This window comes from Oncorhynchus mykiss, chromosome 15, assembly GCF_057628025.1.
Source record: "Oncorhynchus mykiss isolate SJ-2025 chromosome 15, ASM5762802v1, whole genome shotgun sequence".
Lineage (NCBI taxonomy): Eukaryota > Metazoa > Chordata > Actinopteri > Salmoniformes > Salmonidae > Oncorhynchus > Oncorhynchus mykiss.
In genome coordinates this window covers 24,557,501-24,578,596 of record NC_143036.1, presented here as the reverse complement: position 1 = coordinate 24,578,596, position 21,096 = coordinate 24,557,501, and the positions used below count along the sequence as shown (strand labels likewise).

The window sequence follows — 21,096 nt, the reverse complement described above, 5'->3', positions numbered from 1 at the left end:
CTGTCCCCATCCAGGGCTGTCCCCCATCCAGGGCTGTCCCCATCCAGGGCTGTCCCCCATCCAGGGCAGTCGGGCTGTCCCCATCCAGGGCTGTCCCCCATCCAGGGCTATCCCCATCCAGGGCTGTCCCCCATCCAGGGCTGTCCCCATCCAGGGCTGTCCCCCATCCAGGGCTATCCCCATCCAGGGCTGTCCCCCATCCAGGGCTGTCCACCATCCAGGGCTGTCTCCCATTCAGGGCTGTCCCCCATCCAGGGCTGTCCCCCATCCAGGGCTGTCCCCATCCAGGGCTGTCCCCCATCCAGGGCTATCCCCATCCAGGGCTGTCCCCCATCCAGGGCTATCCCCATCCAGGGCTGTCCCCCATCCAGGGCTGTCCACCATCCAGGGCTGTCTCCCATTCAGGGCTGTCCCCCATCCAGGGCTCTCCCCCATCCAGGGCTATCCCCATCCAGGGCTGTCCCCATCCAGGGCTGTCCCCCATCCAGGGATGTCCTCATCCAGGGATGTCCCCCATCCAGGGCTGTCCCCATCCAGGGCTGTCCCCCATCCAGGGCTGTCCCCCATCCAGGGCTGTCCCCCATCCAGGGCTGTCCCCATTCAGGGCTGTCCCCCATCCAGGGCTGTCCCCCATCCAGGGCTGTCCCCATCCAGGGCTGTCCCCCATCCAGGGCTATCCCCATCCAGGGCTGTCCCCCATCCAGGGCTATCCCCATCCAGGGCTGTCCCCCATCCAGGGCTGTCCACCATCCAGGGCTGTCTCCCATTCAGGGCTGTCCCCCATCCAGGGCTATCCCCATCCAGGGCTATCCCCATCCAGGGCTGTCCCCCATCCAGGGCTGTCCCCCATCCAGGGATGTCCTCATCCAGGGATGTCCCCCATCCAGGGCTGTCCCCATCCAGGGCTGTCCCCCATCCAGGGCTGTCCCCCATCCAGGGCTGTCCCCCATCCAGGGCTGTCCCCATCCAGGGCTGTCCCCCATCCAGGGCAGTCCCCCATCCAGGGCTGTCCCTCAAATGGCAACCTCTTCCCTAAATAATGTGCTACTTTAACCAGAGCAGCCCAGATCTACACAGAACTTTAGACACGGAGAGAAGCCACTCTACTGCTCTCCAAGTTCCTCCTAACTCCCAATCCAGTAGCAATCCACTGAGTTAGCAGCTGGCTACTCGGCTGTGTGTGTTTGCAGTGTGTGTGTGCATGTGAGCTCTGCATGTGTGTGTGTGTGGGTGTGCGCGCGTATGTGCATGTGTGTGTGTGTGTGTGTGTGTATAAGCGGTTGCCTCATGAGTGGTCCTGTGAGCCGGGGGGACAGTATTGACTATGACACCGGTGTTGACACTAACACTTGATGGTGAGAGGAGGTCAGTGGTCTCAGCCGGCGCGGTGTTATGACAACACTGAAGTCTCCCCCTCTCTCTCCCGCTCTCCCTTTCCTCTCTCTCACTTTATCCCTCAATCCTTCTCTCTCACCCCCCCTCTCTCTCTCACACACACACACCCTCTCTCTCTCTCACACACACACCCCCTCTCTCTCTCTCAAAAGAAAGGAGGAATGTACAGATCAGGCAAGACTGTGGAGCAATGGGCTTGGGGCCGGTCGGGTCAGGTGGGGGCCTCTCTAGGAGCCTCAACCTAGCTGCAGTGCACTAACCCTAGGGTGGAACAAAGAGGGAGAGGGGGTAGGAGATAGGAAGGACACCTGGTTCTCCTCACGCTTTACCCCCCAGGCAGACCCTCTCTCCCCTGGGTAACGCTAACAGGGTCTCTGGGTCAGGCTGCGGAGAGGTTAAGGGCTGGGGCTGAGGATGGCTGGTTTAAGAGAGGGAACGAGTGGCACAGCAGTATAAGACACTGCATCTCAGTGCTAGAGGCGTCACTACAGACACCCTGGTTCGAATCCAGGTGCACAACTGGCCCAGCGTGGTCCGGGTTTGGCCGTCATTGTAAATAAGAATTTGTTCTTAACTGACTCGCCTAGTTAAATAAAATAGTAAATAACATTTTTAAAAACTAACGTCAGCCGTGAACAGCCACGCGCAGCAGATCACCTGCTGGGTGTCCACCTAAAGTGGCGAACCGTTGGGGAAACACAATCAGAAATTCAGCCCAATGCTCTGTGGTCAGATGCAATAGGACCTGGCGTTGGTTATAATGTGTCCTCTCTCTAAGGCTGTTTCCTAGAGGCCTCGTCCTCCAAGGCTTCAGCAGAGCTGAAAGGGGAAGAGATATGTATCCCCTCTTAGACAGTGTGCTGTGTTGCAGTATGCCTATTACCATTCATTACCTTGACGACATTAGCAGCGGTATGTCACGACCACTGACCCAGTAATCCCATATGTCTAAAACTAAGCCGGAGAAACTCTACTGGGAAGTTCACGTCAGAGTGTTCACTACCTTCCCGTCACTTTAACTAGCCTACGTCTGCGCCCTGTGGCACAAAAATGGAAACATTATTCCCTAGATCGTGCACTACTTCTAACAAGTGTCCTATGGACCCCTGGTCAAAAGTAGTGTGCCGTATAGGGAATAAGGTGTCATTTGGGACTTCTGGAGGGTAACTCAGGTCAGAGTCATGGTGGTTTGGAGTAGAGTAGGACGATAATACCATGGTAATGCCATGTGCGTGCAATCTACCAGCCTCTCCCTCCCTCCAGCCAGTAAGTCATTAAAGTCAGCTATAAAACCATTAATAGCTCCAAGATGAATCACGTTAAATCTGATTTACACCATTTCAGGGAAATCCCCGCTAACCCTAGGTTCACTTTGACCTGACAGGGCTCCCGGCAGGGCTGACAGTGTGCAATGGTGCCATGCTAACGTGCCACTGGTTAAAGTCATGCTTAGCTAATAGTTATGGCGACTTGAGAGAGAGAAAAAAAACATTCCCATGAAGATCACAGCTCCTTGAAGAGTTTCTTTAGGAAGTTCAGCTTGAAGGGACACTGAATGGGGCCGTCAGTCTGTCATGGAGTGAGAGGCAAGCCTGAAAAAGCTGGAGAAGCGGAGGGCGGGAGTGAGTCCTGAGTCCCAACTCAGAGCGTTACAAATGGAGACGGAAAGTTCCTGGTAGTGAATACATGGTCGAGTCAACAGAATTTGACGATGCACTGGCATTGCCCTTGTGTGTGAACTGTACACACAGAGAGATGTTCCCTGAACTTCTCACCGTCTCTTGACCCTCTACTGCCCACTGTGACTGGTGACTGCCCAGTGAACTGTACACAGGAGGACTGCCATCCCCATCACTATCACTGTCCACAAGTCTACATAATGGGATCTGGCTAGTGTGTGTCTCTGTGTGTGTCTCTCTCTCTCTCTGTGTGTGTGTGTGTGTGTGTGTGTGTGTGTGTGTGTGTGTGTGTGTGTGTGTGTGTGTGTGTGTGTGTGTGTGTGTGTGTGTGTGCGCGTGTGTGTGTGTGTGTGTGTGTGTGTGTGCGTGTGTGCGTGCGTGCGTGCGTGTGCGTGTTACAGTGTGCGTGCGTGTGTGTGTGTGTGTTACAGTATGCGTGCATGCCTGTGTGTGTGTGTGTGCGTGTGTGTGCGTGCGTGCCTGTGTGTGTGTGTGTGTGTGCGTGTGTGTGTGTGTTACAGTATGTGTGCGTGCCTGTGTGTGTGTGTGCGTGTGTGTGCGTGCGTGCCTGTGTGTGTGTATGCGTGTGCGTGTGCGTGTGTGTGTGTGTTACAGTATGTGTGCGTGCCTGTGTGTGTGTGTGCGTGTGTGTGCGTGCGTGCCTGTGTGTGTGTGTGTGCGTGTGCGTGTGTGTGTTTTACAGTATGTGTGCGTGCCTGTGTGTGTGTCCACTGCCCACCACAGTGGTTTTAATTTATAGGGTCCACTTGGGTCTGAAATCACAACATGCTCGTCTACTCGTCTCCCAATCCCGTAAACACCTCAGCCTCAACTCGTGGGTAATTTAACACCTCTGTCTAACTCAACAAGACAAGCCATTTGACGTCTGAGTACCATGCCAAGCATTTATTTACCCATCTTTCTGACAGCCACTGAAACACCCTGGTCAACATGAACCCACACCATGAATTCCCCATGCCCTTTGGACTAAGCTAGCTGGCAGGACATTGACACAGAGCAGGGGAGTGCATCCCAAATGGCACCCTATTCCCTATGCAGTGTATTACTTTTGACCATGGTCCATAGGGCTCTGGTCAGAAAATAATGCACTATATAGGGAATAGGGTGCCATTTGGGATGCACACCAGCACTGGGAAAGACTGACAGCTTTTACTAAAAACACAGAGAGAGATGGGAGAGGGGGGACGCCCTCCTGATGCCATGCGGAAGCCCCATCCCCTCCACAATCATGGAGTTATCACTTCACTCCTAGCCAGCGTCTGACACTGACATGACAAAATGATTCCCCTTCCTTTAGCCAACCAGAGATGTACAGTAACATGGAGAGACTCCACAACACCCAGAGAGAGAGAAAGAGAGAGACAGAAAGAGAGTGAGAGAGACAGAAAGAGAGAGAGAGACAGAAAGAGAGTGAGAGAGACAGAAAGAGAGTGAGAGAGACAGAAAGAGAGAGAGAGAGACAGAGAAAGAGAGAGAGACAGAAAGAGAGTGAGAGAGACAGAAAGAGAGAGAGAGACAGAGAGAGAGTGAGAGAGACAGAAAGAGAGAGAGAGAGACAGAGAAAGAGAGAGAGACAGAAAGAGAGTGAGAGAGACAGAAAGAGAGAGAGAGACAGAGAAAGAGAGAGAGACAGAAAGAGAGTGAGAGAGACAGAAAGAGAGAGAGATAGAGAAAGAATAACAGAAGCAGACGAACTCCACAAAGAGACAGAAAGAGAGAGAGAGCTGCATTTCCTGACAAAATGTAAAAAATATAAAATAATTAGAGAATGTCATTTCCCCAAATTTGAAACCCTTATTCAAGGTTTCAAAGACCTCTCTGATGAGAGTAGGCCACCCGTCCTGTTGGGGGAGTACGCAGAGAGCTGTGGGTTGGCAGCGCACTACATTGCTGCCTGCCATAAGTTGAGGCAAAGTGTCTGACAGACCAATCAATCTACACATGTACTCTACTGTAGGCCATTGTTATTGTTGAATGTATGGTTATTTTGACACTTGGTTATTGTTGTTACTGTTGTCCCGTTGACAATTTTGATTCTCATTTTTATATTGTAAATATCCAAAATAAGCTTTGGCAATATGTACATTGTTACGTCGAGCCAATAAAGCAAATTGAATTGAATTGAAATTGAGAGAGAGACAGAGAGACTGAAAGAGAGAGAGAAAGAGACAGATAGGCAGAGAGCAAGAGAGAGAGAGAGAGAGACAGAGAGAGAAAGAGAGAGAAAGAGAAAGAGACAGATAGGCAGAGAGCAAGAGAGAGAGACAGAGAGAGAGAGAGAGAGAGAGAGAGAGAGACAGATAGGCAGAGAGCAAGAGAGCAAGAGAGCGAGAGAGCGAGAGAGAGAGAGAGAGAGAGAGAAAGAAAGAGAGAGACAGATATGCAGAGAGAGACAGAGATAAAGAGACAGATAGGCAGAGAGCAAGAGAGAGAGAGAGAGACAGAGAGACAGAGAGAGAGATAAAGAGACAGATAGGCAGAGAGCAAGAGAGAGAGAGAGAGAGACAGAGAGAGAGAGAGAGAGATAAAGCAGGGTGGTCATTTCTAAGGGTAATGCAACTTCTAACCCCCTGGAGGCAGCCAACGCGTCTGCTTTACGATCTTTAAACGTTGTGGCACGCCACAATAAAATAAAACTGTCTCTCAGAGCAAACTCCCGAGACGCCACTTCAAATTACTCATTTCAACACTTCCCCTTAAATTTACCCAGGATTCCTAGCCTGGCTAGGGCACGCCAGAGACATAAACCAATAGGAACCCTGCAATTAGCCGGGAAAAGACCTTACATTCAATTACATTCAGTCATAAAGGAAGAACAAATAGGTGATTGAGATTAATGGGGCATCTTTAAGGGCAGACAGGGACTGGACGCACGCGCGCACACACACACACACACACACACACACACGCACACACCACTGGCAGACATGCAGACATACCTTGGCATATTCTGCACCGTGCTTCTCCTTGTAACCGTTCCGACAGACGGTGTAATTATAAAATCTGGAATTTTTGATCAGCCCCACCCACTCCCGCCACCCAGGAGGGATGTAGCTGCCGTTGTACTCGTTCAGGTACTTCCCAAAGAACGCTGGGATGGAACAGAGGAGAGAAAAGAGAATTACAATTAGAGAAACCTTCATGTAGAAATGTTACTTTGGCTTCACAGACATTAAAACATCATCCTCGAAAAGAGTACAGGGATGAGAGGAGGCTGATATATTGGCTCTGATTTATTGTCTGTAAGAACCTGTAAGAAATGTCTCTAAACCTAATGATTCACTGGCAATTTTTGGAAGCTTGACGAGCAATGTTTCTCATAACCACAGAGTAGGGTAGTGAACTGACTCGGTAAATATCAGCAATTTTTTCCCTGTTGTGTGACCTTTCTCTGACCCTAACACCCCACAAACACCTCAGCCCCATGAATCCTGTACCTGGAACTGTTTGTTGACAATGTGTTGTGTTTGTATGCCTCGAACTCTGTCCCTCTCTGTCCCTCCCTCCCTCTCTTCTCCTAACTAAACATCTCTCTATCTCTCCCCAGTAGAAGCCTCCTGGGCACGGGGCCAGTCTACCCAGAGAGAGCTAATTGTAGACCAACATATCAGCTCCAAAACCACAGCCCTCTTCGCTCTGCAAGCCACAGGACCCCATTGAGCTGCCCAGCCCAGAGCCTGTACGCCTCCCCACATGCCTGCCCTCCAAGCCATCACTCAGGCAGACACTAGCTGATGAGCCCCGACAGGAGCCTGGCACCCACACCATGTTTGCATTTCTCACAGCAGACAGACAGGCAGGGGGGGAGGGAGGCAGATAGAGGGAGGCAGATGGAGAGGGAGGCAGATAGAGAGGGAGGGAGGCTGGCAGATAGAGAGGGAGGGAGGCAGGCAGATAGAGGGGGAGGGAGACAGACAGATAAAGGGGGAGGGAGACAGGTAGATAGAGGGGGAGGGAGACAGGCAGATAGAGGGGGAGGGAGACAGGCTGATAGATTGGGAGGGAGACAGATTCGGAGGGGAGACAATAGAGGGGGAGGGAGACAGATCGAGGGGGAGGGAGGCAGGGAAGGATGAAGGGAAGGAGGCAGATATATGGGGAGGGAGACAGGCAGATATATGGGGAGGGAGACAGGCTGATAAAGGGGGAGGGAGACAGGCAGATAGAGGGGGAGGGAGACAGGCAGATAGAGGGGGAGGGAGACAGGCTGATAAAGGGGGAGGGAGACAGGCAGATAGAGGGGGAGGAAGACAGGCAGATAGAGGGGGAGGGAGACAGGCAGATAGAGGGGGAGGGAGACAGGCAGATAGAGGGGGAGGGAGACAGGCAGATAGAGGGGGAGGGAGACAGGCAGATAGAGAGGGAGGGAGGCAGGCAGATAGAGAGGGAGGGAGACAGGCAGATAGAGGGGGAGGGAGACAGGCAGATATATGGGGAGGGAGACAGGCTGATAGATTGGGAGGGAGACAGATACGGGGGGAGACAATAGAGGGGGAGGGAGGCAGGGAAGGATGAAGGGAAGGAGGCAGATATATGGGGAGGGAGACAGGCAGATAGAGGGGGAGGGAGACAGGCAGATAGAGGGGGAGGGAGACAGGCAGATAGAGAGGGAGGGAGACAGGCAGATAGAGGGGGAGAGAGACAGGCAGATAGAGAGGGAGGGAGACAGGCAGAAAGAGGGGGAGGGAGACAGGCAGATAAATGGGGAGGGAGACAGGCAGATATATGGGGAGGGAGACAGGCAGATATATGGGCAGGGAGACAGACTGATATATGGGGAGGGAGACAGGCAGATATATGGGGATGGAGACAGGCAGATAGAGGGGGAGGGAGACAGGCAGATAGAGAGGGAGGGAGACAGGCAGATAGAGGGGGAGGGAGACAGGCAGATAGAGAGGGAGGGAGACAGGCAGATAGAGAGGGAGGGAGACAGGCAGATAGAGGGGGAGGGAGACAGATATATGGGGGGGAGACAGGCAGATATATGGGGAGGGAGACAGGCAGATAGAGAGGGAGGGAGACAGGCAGATATATGGGGAGGGAGACAGGCAGATAGAGAGGGAGGGAGACAGGCAGATAGAGAGGGAGGGAGACAGGAAGATAGAGAGGGAGGGAGACAGGCAGATATATGGGGAGGGAGACAGGCAGATAGAGAGGGAGGGAGACAGGCAGATATATGGGGAGGGAGACAGGCAGATAGAGAGGGAGGGAGACAGGCAGATATATGGGGAGGGAGACAGGCAGATATATGGGGAGGGAGACAGGCAGATATATGGGGAGGGAGACAGGCAGATATATGGGGAGGGAGACAGGCAGATAGAGAGGGAGGGAGACAGGCAGATATATGGGGAGGGAGACAGGCAGATAGAGAGGGAGGGAGACAGGCAGATAGAGAGGGAGGGAGACAGGCAGATAGAGAGGGAGGGAGACAGGCAGATAGAGGGGGAGGGAGACAGGCAGATAGAGAGGGAGGGAGACAGGCAGATAGAGGGGGAGGGAGACAGATATATGGGGGGGGAGACAGGCAGATAGAGGGGGAGGGAGACAGGCAGATAGAGAGGGAGGGAGACAGGCAGATAGAGGGGGAGGGAGACAGGCAGATAGAGAGGGAGGGAAACAGGCAGATAGAGAGGGAGGGAGACAGGCAGATAGAGGGGGAGGGAGACAGATATATGGGGGGGAGACAGGCGAACGGAGGGTTGGTTCCTGTAAAAAATGTGTGTTTGACTAAAAACAGGAGTGATTGTCAACAGGCATTTGGGGAGCTGGTGACTGACAGAACTCTGGCAGGGAGTGTGTGTGCCACCTTACCTGTCCTGTATCCTGTATTGTTGAGGTAGACGGCGAAGGAGCGTGGTTCATGCTGGGCCTGCCAGGATGGCGAAGAACAGTTCTCGTTGTTGGTGTAGGTGTTGTGGTTGTGAACGTACTTCCCAGTCAGCATGGACGAGCGCGACGGACAGCACATGGGCGTGCTCACAAAGGCATTGGTGAACGAGGTGCCTCCATCTTCCATTATCTTACGAGTCTTATTCATCACCTGAAGAGAGCCTAGCGGGGAGGAGGAATGAGGAGAAGGGAGAAATGAGGAAAGAAAGACGTTAAAAGACGAACAGCAAGTTGAACAGTTATCCAGAAACATTTCCGTGTGTCGCTGACGCCAATCATCACAGACTGCGGTCTTATAGACTTAACAGTGACCCATGTAACTAAACTACAATTGACACAGTTCAGACTGTTCTGGACCGCCTGGCTTTTACATGGTTCCGTTTGTAGATCTTCCTTCATGACTTCTTAACCTGCTGCTCTGTAGTGACGGACAGTGTGGGAGATGGATTTTTGTCAGAGGAGGAGGATTGTAACATTGCATTTCCCTGTGGGGAAACACTGCTGTCAAACTAGGATTGGAGCTTTTCGCATCCCATCCTATTCTGTCAGAGTAATAAGTAACCATAATCCATTACACAAACACTGTCCACCGCTCCACAAGGCCAGATGGCCCCTCTGTCTGCTTGCGCTTATGTCTGGGAGACAGAAAGAGCGAGAGAGAGGTGAGGATGCTCTCAGTCCCAGAACAGTAGATAGCAGGGCCAAACATGCACCCTGTAGATCACAACACTGATCCACAGAGCACCTTATAGTGGTAGTGACCAATACAAGACCACCACTATAGTCCCAGACTTCCGTAGAACAGACCGAGAGATGTACACTAGGAACCAAATGAAAGGAAACGGGCAGAAAGAGTGAGGGTCCTACCTGAATTTGTCCAGTAAAAATGCTTGTTCTCATGTTCTGTTACAAAACGTTTTGCTACAGTGTGCACTAATGAATACAACCCAGATTCATACAGCTATGGCGGCTCTTACAAAATACAGCAGACCTCCAGGGGATCAGCATGACAGTCTTACCAAGCTCCGTGTCCTGATCATCGGTTATGATGAGGATGATGTTGGGCCTAATGTTCCTGCGGTCCCTCTGGATGCGTCCCCTCAGGCCTCCCTGGGCTCTGGTGGTGCTGAATGCTGAACAGCCCTGGTTCCAACCCAGGGACAGCAGGCCCAGCCAGGACACACACACCAGCAGCATGGCGGAGGGAGGAAACCCACTGGAGCTCTCACTTCTGAGGAGAGAGGGAGACAGACACACACAGAGAGAGAGAGACAGAGAGGCAGAGACACAAACAGAGAGACACGGACAGAGAGAGAGAGCGAGAGAGCGAGAGAGAGAGAGAAAGGAGGAGGAGTTAGTCGAGATGCAGTATTTACTGACACACTGTTGACAACATGTAATTAAAGAGAGACAACGAGAGAGAGAGAGAGAGAGAGAGCGAGAGAGAGAGAGCAACAATGAGAGTGAAAGTGAGACAGTAACGTATACTGAGTGCCCAAACATTAGGAACACCTTACTAATATTGCATACTGCTTTTGCCCTCAGAACAGCCTCAATTCATCAGGGCATGGACACTTCAAGGTGTTGAAAGCGTACCACCCACAGGGATGCTGGCCCATGTCTCCTACCCTTCATCTACACTGATTGAAGTGGATTTCACAAGTGACGTCAATAAGGGATCATAGCTTTCACTTGGATTCACCTGGTCAGCCTGTCTCGGAAAGAGCAGGTGTTCCTGATGTTTTGTACACTCAGTGTGGATAGAAAGAATAAGAGTGAGTGAGGATAAAGTGGTTTACTACTGCCTTATCAAAATGGTAGTAAACCAGTCTGTTCTCTTTCCAGAATACAGTCAACAACCGTCCCAGATTCCCCGCTACATTTAACCATATTTACTTCCCAGAAGTTACATCCATCTGCTCACAAATCATACCCCAACTCCACTATTTCTGTGTCCCAAAGGGCACCCTACTCCCTACGTACTGCACTCTCCTTTTGACCAGAGCCCTATGGGAAGTAGTAGGGGAAAAGGGAGCCATTTTGATGTGCAGACTACAGTGCATTCGGAAAGTATTCAGACCCCTTTCCACACCTGTCTATATAAAGACCCAACGTTGACAGTGCATGTCAGAGCAAAAATCAAGCCATAAGGTTGAAGGTATTGTCCATAGAGCTCCGAGACTGGATTGTGTCGAGGTACAAAACATTTCTGCAGCATTGAAGGTCCGCAAGAATACAGTGGCCTCCATCATTCTTAAATGGAAAAGGTTTGGCCAAACGCCCGATCATACTGAGCAATCGTGGGAGAACCTCCCAGAAGGACAACCATCTCTGCAGCACTCCACCAATCAGGCCTTTATAGTAGAGTGGCCAAATGGAAGCCACTCCTCAGTAAAAGGCACATGACTGCCCTAAAGGACTCTCAGACCATGAGAAACAAGATTCTCTGGTCTGATGAAACCAAGATTGAACTCTTTGGCCTGAATGCCAAGTGTCAAGTCTGGAGGAAACCTGGCACCATCCCTACGGTCAAGCATGGTGGGCAGCATCATGCTCTGGGGATGTTTTTCAGCTGCAGGGACTGGGAGACTAGTCAGGATCGAGGGAAAGATCAAGGGAACAAAGTACAGTGAGATCCTTGATGAAATCCTGCTCCAGAGCGCTCAGGACCTCAGACTGGGGCGAAGGTTCACCTTCCAACAGACAACAACCCTTAGCATACAGCCAAGACAATGCAGGAGTGACTTCGGGACAAGTCTCTGAAAGCCAGAGCCCAGACTTGAATCCTATCAAACGTCTCTAGAGAGACCTGAAAATAGCTGTGCAGCGACGCTCCCCTTCCAACCTGACAGAGCTTGAGAGGATCTGAAGAGAAGAATGGGAGAAACTCCCCAAATACAGGTGTGCCAATTTTGTAGCGCCATAGCCAAGAAGACTCAAGGCTGCAATCGCTGCCAAAGGTGCTTCAACAAAGTACTGAGTACAGGGTCTGAATACTTATGTAAACATGATATTTCAGATTTAAATGTGTAATACATTTGCAAAAATGGTCTAGGACACTGCATCGCACTGCTAGCTGTGCCACCAGAGACTCTGGGTTCGTGCCCAGGCTCTTTCGCAGCCGGCCGCGACCGGGAGGTCCGAAATTGGGGGTAAAATGTAAAAATATATATTTTTTTAAATAAATGAAATATATATTTTAGAGTAAGGCATAAAATAGTGAGGTAACAAAATATGTTACAGGCAATGGATCTGAATAATTTCAAAATGCACTGTATTGTTCAACAAACAGACCAGAAGACCATCCTGAGTTAGCCACTCCAAACGTTGAAAAACTTTACTATGAATGAGTCCCGAATGGCACTCCCTATATAGTGCACTACTTTTGACTAGAGCCCTATGAGCCCTGGTCAAAAGTAGTGCAATATAAAGGGAATGAGGTACCATTTGGGACAGCCTATAACAGTTCCAGCATGTGCTGTGTGTTCAGTGAAATACTCAACCCTTAAAAGAAGATCAGCCCCAGAGTCCTCAACCAAGCCTGAACCTGGACAAGAACACAAACGACAGACAACAGACACTGACCGATCTTAAGGCAACTATTAGAGAGAGAACTAGAGAGCGAGCTCACCTGAGTTGACATCATCAGTATTATAATGTCATCTTGTTCTTAATCCCTTCATATCCTTTCACGAGAAAACACATCCAGTTTAGAGGCCTGAATCTGCTTCTCTCCCTGTGTTGATCAACTATCACACATCAACCATCTCTCTCTCTCTCTCTCTCTCTCTCTCTCTCTCTCTCTCTCTCTCTCTCTCTCTCTCTCTCTCTCTCCACGCTCCAATGCCTTCCCGCAGGCCCCAGCCTGAACCAATCACAGCCCTTCCTCCCACCTGTCAGTCAACAGACATCCCAAGCCCGTCAAGCGTGACAGGGGTGGGTGGGGAGGTAGTGGGGGGGAGGTGTACAGGGAATATGGTGCCATTCGTGATGTCACTGTCGATTATAACCACAGTATAAATAACCACTGGCTTATTGCCTTTTCTACATTTACCACGATCAGAAAGACGCCAAGGAGTCTCTGAAGCTTTGGAAAGACGGTGATTTATGGTCCGCTGGTGTTGATAGAACTTTCCATCTGGTATTGACTGGGTAAATAGTTTTATTCCACTCTTGATAACATTGCTTAACAAGTTTCCCAAATCAAATGTTGTTTGTCACATGCTTCGTAAAACAACAAGTGTGGACTAACAGTGAAAAGCTTACTTACGGGCCTTTCCCAACAATGCAAAGAGAAATGTTTTAAATACATTGTATTGTACGTTAATATGACTTAATAGACCGGTTTTAAACTGGAGACATAACTTACTGTTTGGTTAAGAGTAAACTGTATGTTGAATGGTGAGTAAGTTAAAGTTGAAAAACTATCCTATATGCTCCCTTAATGCTGATCATGAAGGAAAACACAAAAATATATTGGTATGCAGCCTTTAATTCAGCCTCTTTACTCCTTGGAGAAAGCCCTAGTGCTATGTTGGGAACTGGCTCTGGGCATGTTTGCTAAAGTTGAGAGGCACAGAGGGAGGGACAAAGGCAGTGACACCCACTGGGGTTTTGGCCCAGAAAGGAGGGTCTCTCCATGAGGGAGGGCCAGGCTCAGGTGTGGTAGAGCCACTATTTTGTTCCAGCTCATTAGGTCAGAATGAAGATCAGTATGGTGCCACTCAGCAAGATGGCTGTCCAGAAGGTCTCCTGTCACTGGGAGATGATGGAGCTGCTATTACAATGTCCTGGTTGTCATGGTCCACCTTCCTTACTCATACCCTCAGGCCAAGCTGAGGGCTGTATTACTTCTGGGATTGGATTTTACAGTAGTTTACCCACTCTTTCTGTAGTCAACCCATCAATGTCTACCTTCTCCACCATTCCACATCCAACGCATCTTCTTTCCTTCCTAATCAGCAATAAGAGAGATTGTCAAAGTTGAAAACCTACCCTATCTGACCACTGTGTTTCGTCATAGCTAGCTAGCGTCTGTCGGCCCGAAGCAGACATCACAGATATACTGAAGCATTCACAGATCTGTCTGTCAGAACAGATGGTCACCAAATCATGTTAGCCTAAATCTCTGTTTTTGGTTCCCTCTAAACATAATCTTTGTTAACCATGCCCTATTCCCTACATAGTGCACAACTTTTGACCAGTGCCCTTGTCAAAAGTAGTGCCAAAATAGCGATTAGGATGCCATTTGGGATGTAACCTGTATCTGCATAACTGTGTTGGTCATTGGTTTTCCATCTGCTTGTCTCCCCATAGAGATGTGTAACGGTAATAAGCAGCTCTTAGCATGCATCCCAAATGGCACCCTATTCTCTATAACGTGCACTACTTTTGACCAGGGCCCATAGTGCACTATGCAGGGAATAAGGTGCCATTTGGGACGTAAATCTCAGATGGAGCAGTAAGAGGTTTTTTGGAGAGTATTTTGGACAGGCATTGTCCGGGACAGCCTGTCCAGACATCCTCACAGCCCTGTACAAACACTGGCACTGTTTAGAACCTCAGCCCTCAGGCAGGGATTGGCAGGGGACACACACACACACACACACGTAGGCGAAAACACAGACGTGTACATACACAAGACACGCCAGATGCTATTTCTTATTTTTCTTTTTTTCTTTTTTCTTTGTATTTATTTATTGTTTACAGTCAGTTAATTTAGTAAATACTTTCTTAACACTTGTTTTTTTCTTCTTAAAACTGCATTGTTGGTTAAGGGCCTGTAAGTAAGCATTTCACTGTAAGGTCTACACTTGTTGTATTCGGCACAATTTGATTTGATGTTAGAAACACTAGATTACCAGGGGAAAAAAACACCCTACTCACACACGCATGATGAAGCCCACTTAACTCCTTACACTGTCACTGGAAGACTCTAAACAACCCAACAAGAGGCTATACTCAAAAGGGTCCGTCTAATGCTCGCACTCAACCCACATTCACACCGCATCCCAAATCAAATGGCACCCTATTCCCCATGTAGTGCACTACTTTTAACCATAAGCTGCCCCAGAGGGCTCTGGTCAAAAGAGGTGTGCTATATAAAGACCAGGGTGCCATTTGGGAAGCATCATCAATTAGCCACGCCAATGATCCGTAGCAATGGTCTTTTCATGGGACTTCTAGAGGAATGAAGAAGCTGAGAGGCAGATAAAGAGTGTCATTGTGTGACATGCCACGCTAACAGCCCCGAATCGCCACATTCTCCTTACAACTGGAATTACCGCACTAATACAATGCTATAAAACTTGATCATGGGACGGGGGAGCACATTGACACTGTGCTGAGGCAGCTGTCTCCAAAGCCAGTGTCCCAAATGGCACCCTATTCCCTATAAAAGGCACTACTTTTGACCAGGACCCATAGGGCTGTGATCAAATGTAGTGCAGTATATAGAGAATAGGGGGCCGTTTGGGACAGACAGGAGGGTTCCATCTGTCACCTTCCTCTCCCTTTAACTCAATTGAACATGATTCACTGTTAATTTGACCTGATTTGGTTCACTTTTCTACTGACTTTTTACCTTCAGAGAACAAAGGTCAACTTCGGTTCTCATTGGGAAACAGGAAATGGAAAAATACGTTACGCACTCAGCCATTTCTAATATTCAAGTGTGAAGTTCCAGCAATGTTGCCCACTCATCTACGAGACCCCTAAACACACACACCTTGAACTTTAACCTCTGACAACCAGATTCCAGCCCCTGACAGTAGCGATGTCCTCACATTCCTATGACACCATGGGAGATGAGAGAAAGAGAGAGCAGGGGTAGCCTTGCTGTAGACCCAGGAACAATGGAGGCTTATCTCATAGCAGAGATAATTGACTACACTACCTTCAGAAAGTATTCCCACCCCTTGACTTTTTCCACATTTTGTTGTGTTACAGCCTGAATTTAAAATGGATTACATTGTGATTTTTGTCGTCACTGGCCTATGTTTAGAAATGTTAATGAATTCATTAATAATGAAAAGCTGAAATGTCTTGAGTCAATTATTCAACCCCTTTGTTACGGCAAGCATACATAAGTTCAGGAGTGTGCTCAACAAGTCCCATAATAAGTCAGATGGACTCACTCTTTATGCAATAACAAGGCTTAACATGCGTTTTGAATGACTACCTCATCTCTGTACCCCACACATACAAGTATCTGTAAGGTCCCCCAGTTGAGCAGTGAATTTCAAACAGATTCAACCACAAAGACCAGGAAGGTTTTCCAATGTCTCTCTAACATGCTGACCAAACCGGACGCGCGTGCACGTTGATTTTGTTCGCCCACACCAGAAGCAAATCAGAACACGCAGGTTGAAATATCAAAACAAACCCTGATCCAATTATATTCATTTGGGGACATTAGCTTGCTGTTGCTAGCTCATTTGTCCTGGGATGCAAACATTGGGTTGTTATTTTACCTGAAATGCACAAGGTCCTCTACTCCGACAATTAATCCATAGATAAAAAGGTAAACCAAGTTCATTTCTCATCATCTCTCCTCCTTTCTTCAGGCTTCTTTTTCTTCATTGGACTTTTTATGGAGGTTGGCAACCAACTTTACAGCATTACTACAACCGACTGGAGTGTGGACCCCAGTTCATCTTTCAATCACCCACGTGGGTATATGCTCCTAAAAACCAATGAGGAGACTGGAGTGACCGGACTTGCAGCGCATCAAAAATTGGACCGATTTCTATTTTAGCGCCTGGCTACACAGACGGTCGCTGACGCGCGCGAGCAGTGTGGGTCCAATGATTGAATAACATGCATGTGTACAGTTATTTTGCAACATTCGCACAAGCGACGCAAGCGGTGTGGTCAGCATGTAAGAAGGACACCTATTGGTAGAACGGTAAAAATACAAAAAGCTGACATTGAATGTCCCTTCGAACATGGTGAAGTTACTAATTACACTTTGGATGGTGTATCAATACACCCAGTCACTAGAAAGATACAGGCGTCCTTCCTAACTCAGTTCCCAGAGAGGCAGGAAACCACTCAGGGATTTCACCATGAGGCCAATAGTGACTTTAAAAGAGTTTGAGTTTAATGGCTGTGATAAGATAAAACTGAGGATGGATCAACAGCATTATAGTTACTCTACAATACTAACCTGTTTGCAACAAGGCATTAAAGTAATACTGCAATTAACTTTTTGTCCTGAATACAAAGTGTTATGTTTGGGCCAAATCTAATACAACACATTACTGAGTACCCCTCTCCATATTTTCAAGCAGAGTGGTGTCTGCATCATGTTATGAAAATGCTTATAATCGTTAAGGACAGGTGAGTTTTTCAGGACAAAAGAAATAAGCGGAATGGGGCTAAGCACAGGCAAAATCCTGGAGGAAACCTTGGTTCAGTCTGCTTTCCAACAGAGATGAATTCACCTGAATACATGAGCAGGACAATAACCTAAAAAAAACAAGGCTACGGGTAGTATTTGAGTAGACTGGTGAGAGAAAAAATATATTTAATACATTTTGAATTCAGGCTGTACCACAACAAATTATGCAAAAAGTCGAAGGGTATGAATACTTTCTGAAAGCACTGTACGTCCCAAATGCCACCCTATTCCCTATGTAATGTACCACTTTTGACCAGAGCCCTATGTTCCATTTGGGACGCACTTAATGATAACCTTCAGGATGTGTTCCAACCTGAGGGAATAGTTGACTAGAATACTGTGTTCTTCTGTTATCTGGCATTTCAAATGCTTTGCATATGGAAGGTATTTGGCATCTTTCAGAAAAGTGATAGAAAATCTCCAAATGTGAAGGAAATATGAGCATTCTTGATCAGAAGTCAAGAATCTCTCCTTTTTTTCCCTTTCTTAAGAGCAGCATCGTTTTTCTTAACCTTTTTCCTTCAGACCAAACTGACACATTTAAAAGGAATGACCTCTTGAGAAAGCTTAAGTGAACCCAACCAAAGCAAACTATAGACCAAAGACCCTCAACTTAGTAAGAGGGGCAAAAACATTTCTCTTCGCCCCACAAACATCCCCCTAGAACATAGTTCTATACGTCTGTAGGAAACAAGAGGTCTTTTATGCCAGACCCAGGGGCGATGTCCCAAATAGCACCCTATATTCCCTATTTAGTGCACTACTTTTGGCCAGGGCCCATATGGAATAGTGTACCATGTGGTACTCAACCTGACTGCAGAGTCATACTGTTTCTGCTTCCTAATTGTTTTGGAGGATTAGCTCCGCTAATGAGCCTTTAAATTACTCATTACTCCTTTACTGTACTCATCAAGGGTTCAGCTGCAGTAGTAGAATATTGGGGACGGACCAGCCGTCCAGGAGAAGAAAAGGGCCTGGGGACGGGGGTTCAAAGTCGACCAAAACAAAAAGGGCACTATGGAGTTTCCAGTCAGTCCCTCTGACACGCACACAGCTGCCAGATGGAGTAAGAAATGTGCAATTTTCAGATTAATGGCCATCAACACTGAGTCAGCGTCCCAAATGGCACCCTGTTCCCTTACTAGAGTACTACTTTTGACCTAAACCCTATGAGAATAAGGTGCCGCGCTTAGGGTGCTTAATGGTAGACAGCATGATAATCTTCTACTCTCATGACTAATGTCTTATTCTTTCACCCCCGATATAAAACAACCTCTCCCTTCACTACTAACCATGAATTACAAGAAAAGCCTTGCAGCTGTATAGGGAGTGAGACAGAGCTATGGTAGCATACATTACACACCCCAGCAGCATCATTCTAACTATGCCATCAGGCCCTACTTCCTCCTCTCATCTGCGCTGTTCCTCTCTGCCTTGGCTAGCCTGGAGATGGACAGAGCGAGAGGGAGAGAGGTGGGAGAGAGAGGGAGAAAGAGTGAGAATCAAAAAGAGAGGGAAAGGGGGGGGGGGGGGTTGTCCCTAACGAGCAGGCCTATCATGAATGAAGGTCTTACCTCAGGGTCCCAGTGACATCTGGTTTAGGTTTGACACACAGAACCTCTCCTCCAATATAACTTTTCATTTTTCAGCAAGACACGGAACAAAATGGATGGAGGGTTCCAGAAGAATATAAGGAGTTCTGATGATCAGGACAGTTCACTTTCAGGGGAAAGAGGAGGCTCTTTAAGGATCAATCAGTGTCTAGTTCCATGTTCATTCCATTGTCCCTCTTCCTTTTATTTCCTCCATTGTTCAGTAATGACTAATAAATGCGCAGGACGGTGCTGCCAAACAGAAGACTGAGCCAGATGCAATCCATCCGCCACGTGATGCTCTAGCGGTCTGTGTTTGTATGTGTGTGGAGGGTCGTGCGTTACCTGTGGCTGTAAGGAATGCACAGCCAATCAGAGGGCTTCCCAAACGCTCCTTAACCGCCATCCACCATTGTCCCTCTGGGGCTTGTAAAGGTTTCCGTCTCCCTCCTTGGCTTGGGATGACTTCACACACACGCACAAGCATGTACACACAGATACACACACACTCATTCTTCTTTTCTCACCCCCCAAGTAACCCATGTGTGTGTTGTGTGTGTGTGAGTGTGTGTGTAGCTCAGGAGGCCCATCTCAGTCCAGGTGGCTGAGGTTAGTCTAAACTAGCCGCGATCAAAGCCACATAACCACTCAGGTCAGTGCACGGTCAGGGCACAGGACGCTGTGTGGTTAGAGGCCTTCAGCCGACCATTCAGACAGCCAGCCATCCCTGCACTAGCTAGCTAGCTTTGTTGCCATGGTTTCTGAGTGTACTGTACTTCAGTGAGGGCCTGACCACCTATTGAGAGAGAGAGAGAGCTATGGACTGTGTAGCAACGAAGGATAATCTCAGAGGTAGAGAGAGAGAGACAGAGAGAGAGATTAGGAATATGTGTGTGTGCCGAGATGACAAATAAATCATGAGAGAATGTATGAGGAGATCGCTGTGTGTAGAAGAGGGAGAGACAGAATCTACTGATTTGGTTCTGATACCGCTCCCATATTTCAGCCCAGCCTTGATTACTCCCACTTGTTTTCCAGGGGGGGGGGGGGGGGGGAGTTTTTATGGAGCCACATGAGCTTAATATTGAGGTTTGTTCCAAATGTTGCTCTAATCCTGTTGGGGAATTTGGCTGGGCGGATGCCACGGGGCCTGGTACACTGAGAAGAACCTTTGTGAGGAGGGCCCAGGGTGCCCTGAGTAGGTCGGGGCAGAAGGGAGTAGTGGAGGTAGAGGGGTAGGGCGCGGTGCCCATCAAGACGGGTCAAACCTGGATCTCTCTCCCACACTGCTGTCCAGCCCACGGACTGAAGGAGTGCTGCCTCTTTAGTTACCACACTCTCACACTCACTCCAGTGACAGCTCCGTCACAAAGTAAGGACAAATATGATTCAAGCCCAGTACTGACAACTGATCTATGATAACTATAAATCAACAGAGATCTGGATTGCAACAACACCAACACTTTAGTTGTGTAACTAAAGGAGTGCCTTGGTTCTGTGAAAGCTGAATCCGTACCGGTAGCCCGCGTTCAACCCCTAAACCATACACCCTTCTCCCTGAGACCCTCAGAGAGCCCCTTTGTAGTGCCCTTACAGCCCTTATCCCCAGGCTGCTAGACCCTCATCATTAATTATGTGTCCATGTAAATATATCATTCAATTAATCCAGCTCCCACAGACATCAAAGGCTGAAGCAGCCCGGCCACCAGGTGGTCCGTTGGGAACTCTGCCGGGAACGCTGAGAGGGAAATGATTAAAACACACAAGAGGACGGCTGTTTCGGAAAAGTTGGGAGTTGACTCCGTGTGTGTGTGTGTGTGTGTGTGTGTGTGTGTGTGTGTGTGTGTGTGTGTGTGTACTGTGTGTGTACTGTGTGTGTACTGTGTGTTCGTGAGGGAGAACGTGTATGTGTGTGGTGGAAAGATACACACTTTCTCCCTCTGAAAGCGCTGTACATAGTATGTCTCTGTTAATCATACCATTCCTTACTAGACAACAAGCTAGCTAAGATGCAACTAACATATAAGCCTAACTATAGCTAACAAACTGCTTAACTTAGTAACAAGTGGAACCATTCAGATGCGGGCCCTCTGCAAATGAACAGTAGACAGTAATAGTA

General features: G+C 48.6%; 1 protein-coding gene across 8 annotated transcripts in view; it reads right to left on the bottom strand.

Moving 5' to 3' along the window:
* The window catches only part of sulf1 (sulfatase 1), a 69,450-nt gene that overhangs the window by 31,213 nt on the left and 17,141 nt on the right, over positions 1–21,096 (bottom strand). For 4 of the 8 annotated variants that reach the window (XM_036944110.2, XM_036944106.2, XM_090199671.1 and 1 more), the window contains exons 2-4: positions 10,004–10,215; positions 8,907–9,146; positions 6,035–6,186 (exon numbers count right to left, since the gene is read on the bottom strand). In XM_036944110.2, the coding sequence (XP_036800005.2) occupies positions 6,035–6,186; positions 8,907–9,146; positions 10,004–10,181 (570 nt within the window). In that variant the 5' untranslated portion in view covers positions 10,182–10,215. The remainder of the gene's footprint in view (positions 1–6,034; positions 6,187–8,906; positions 9,147–10,003; positions 10,216–21,096) is intronic. The other 4 variants (XM_090199669.1, XM_036944108.2, XM_090199672.1 and 1 more) reach the window with 1 other exon arrangement.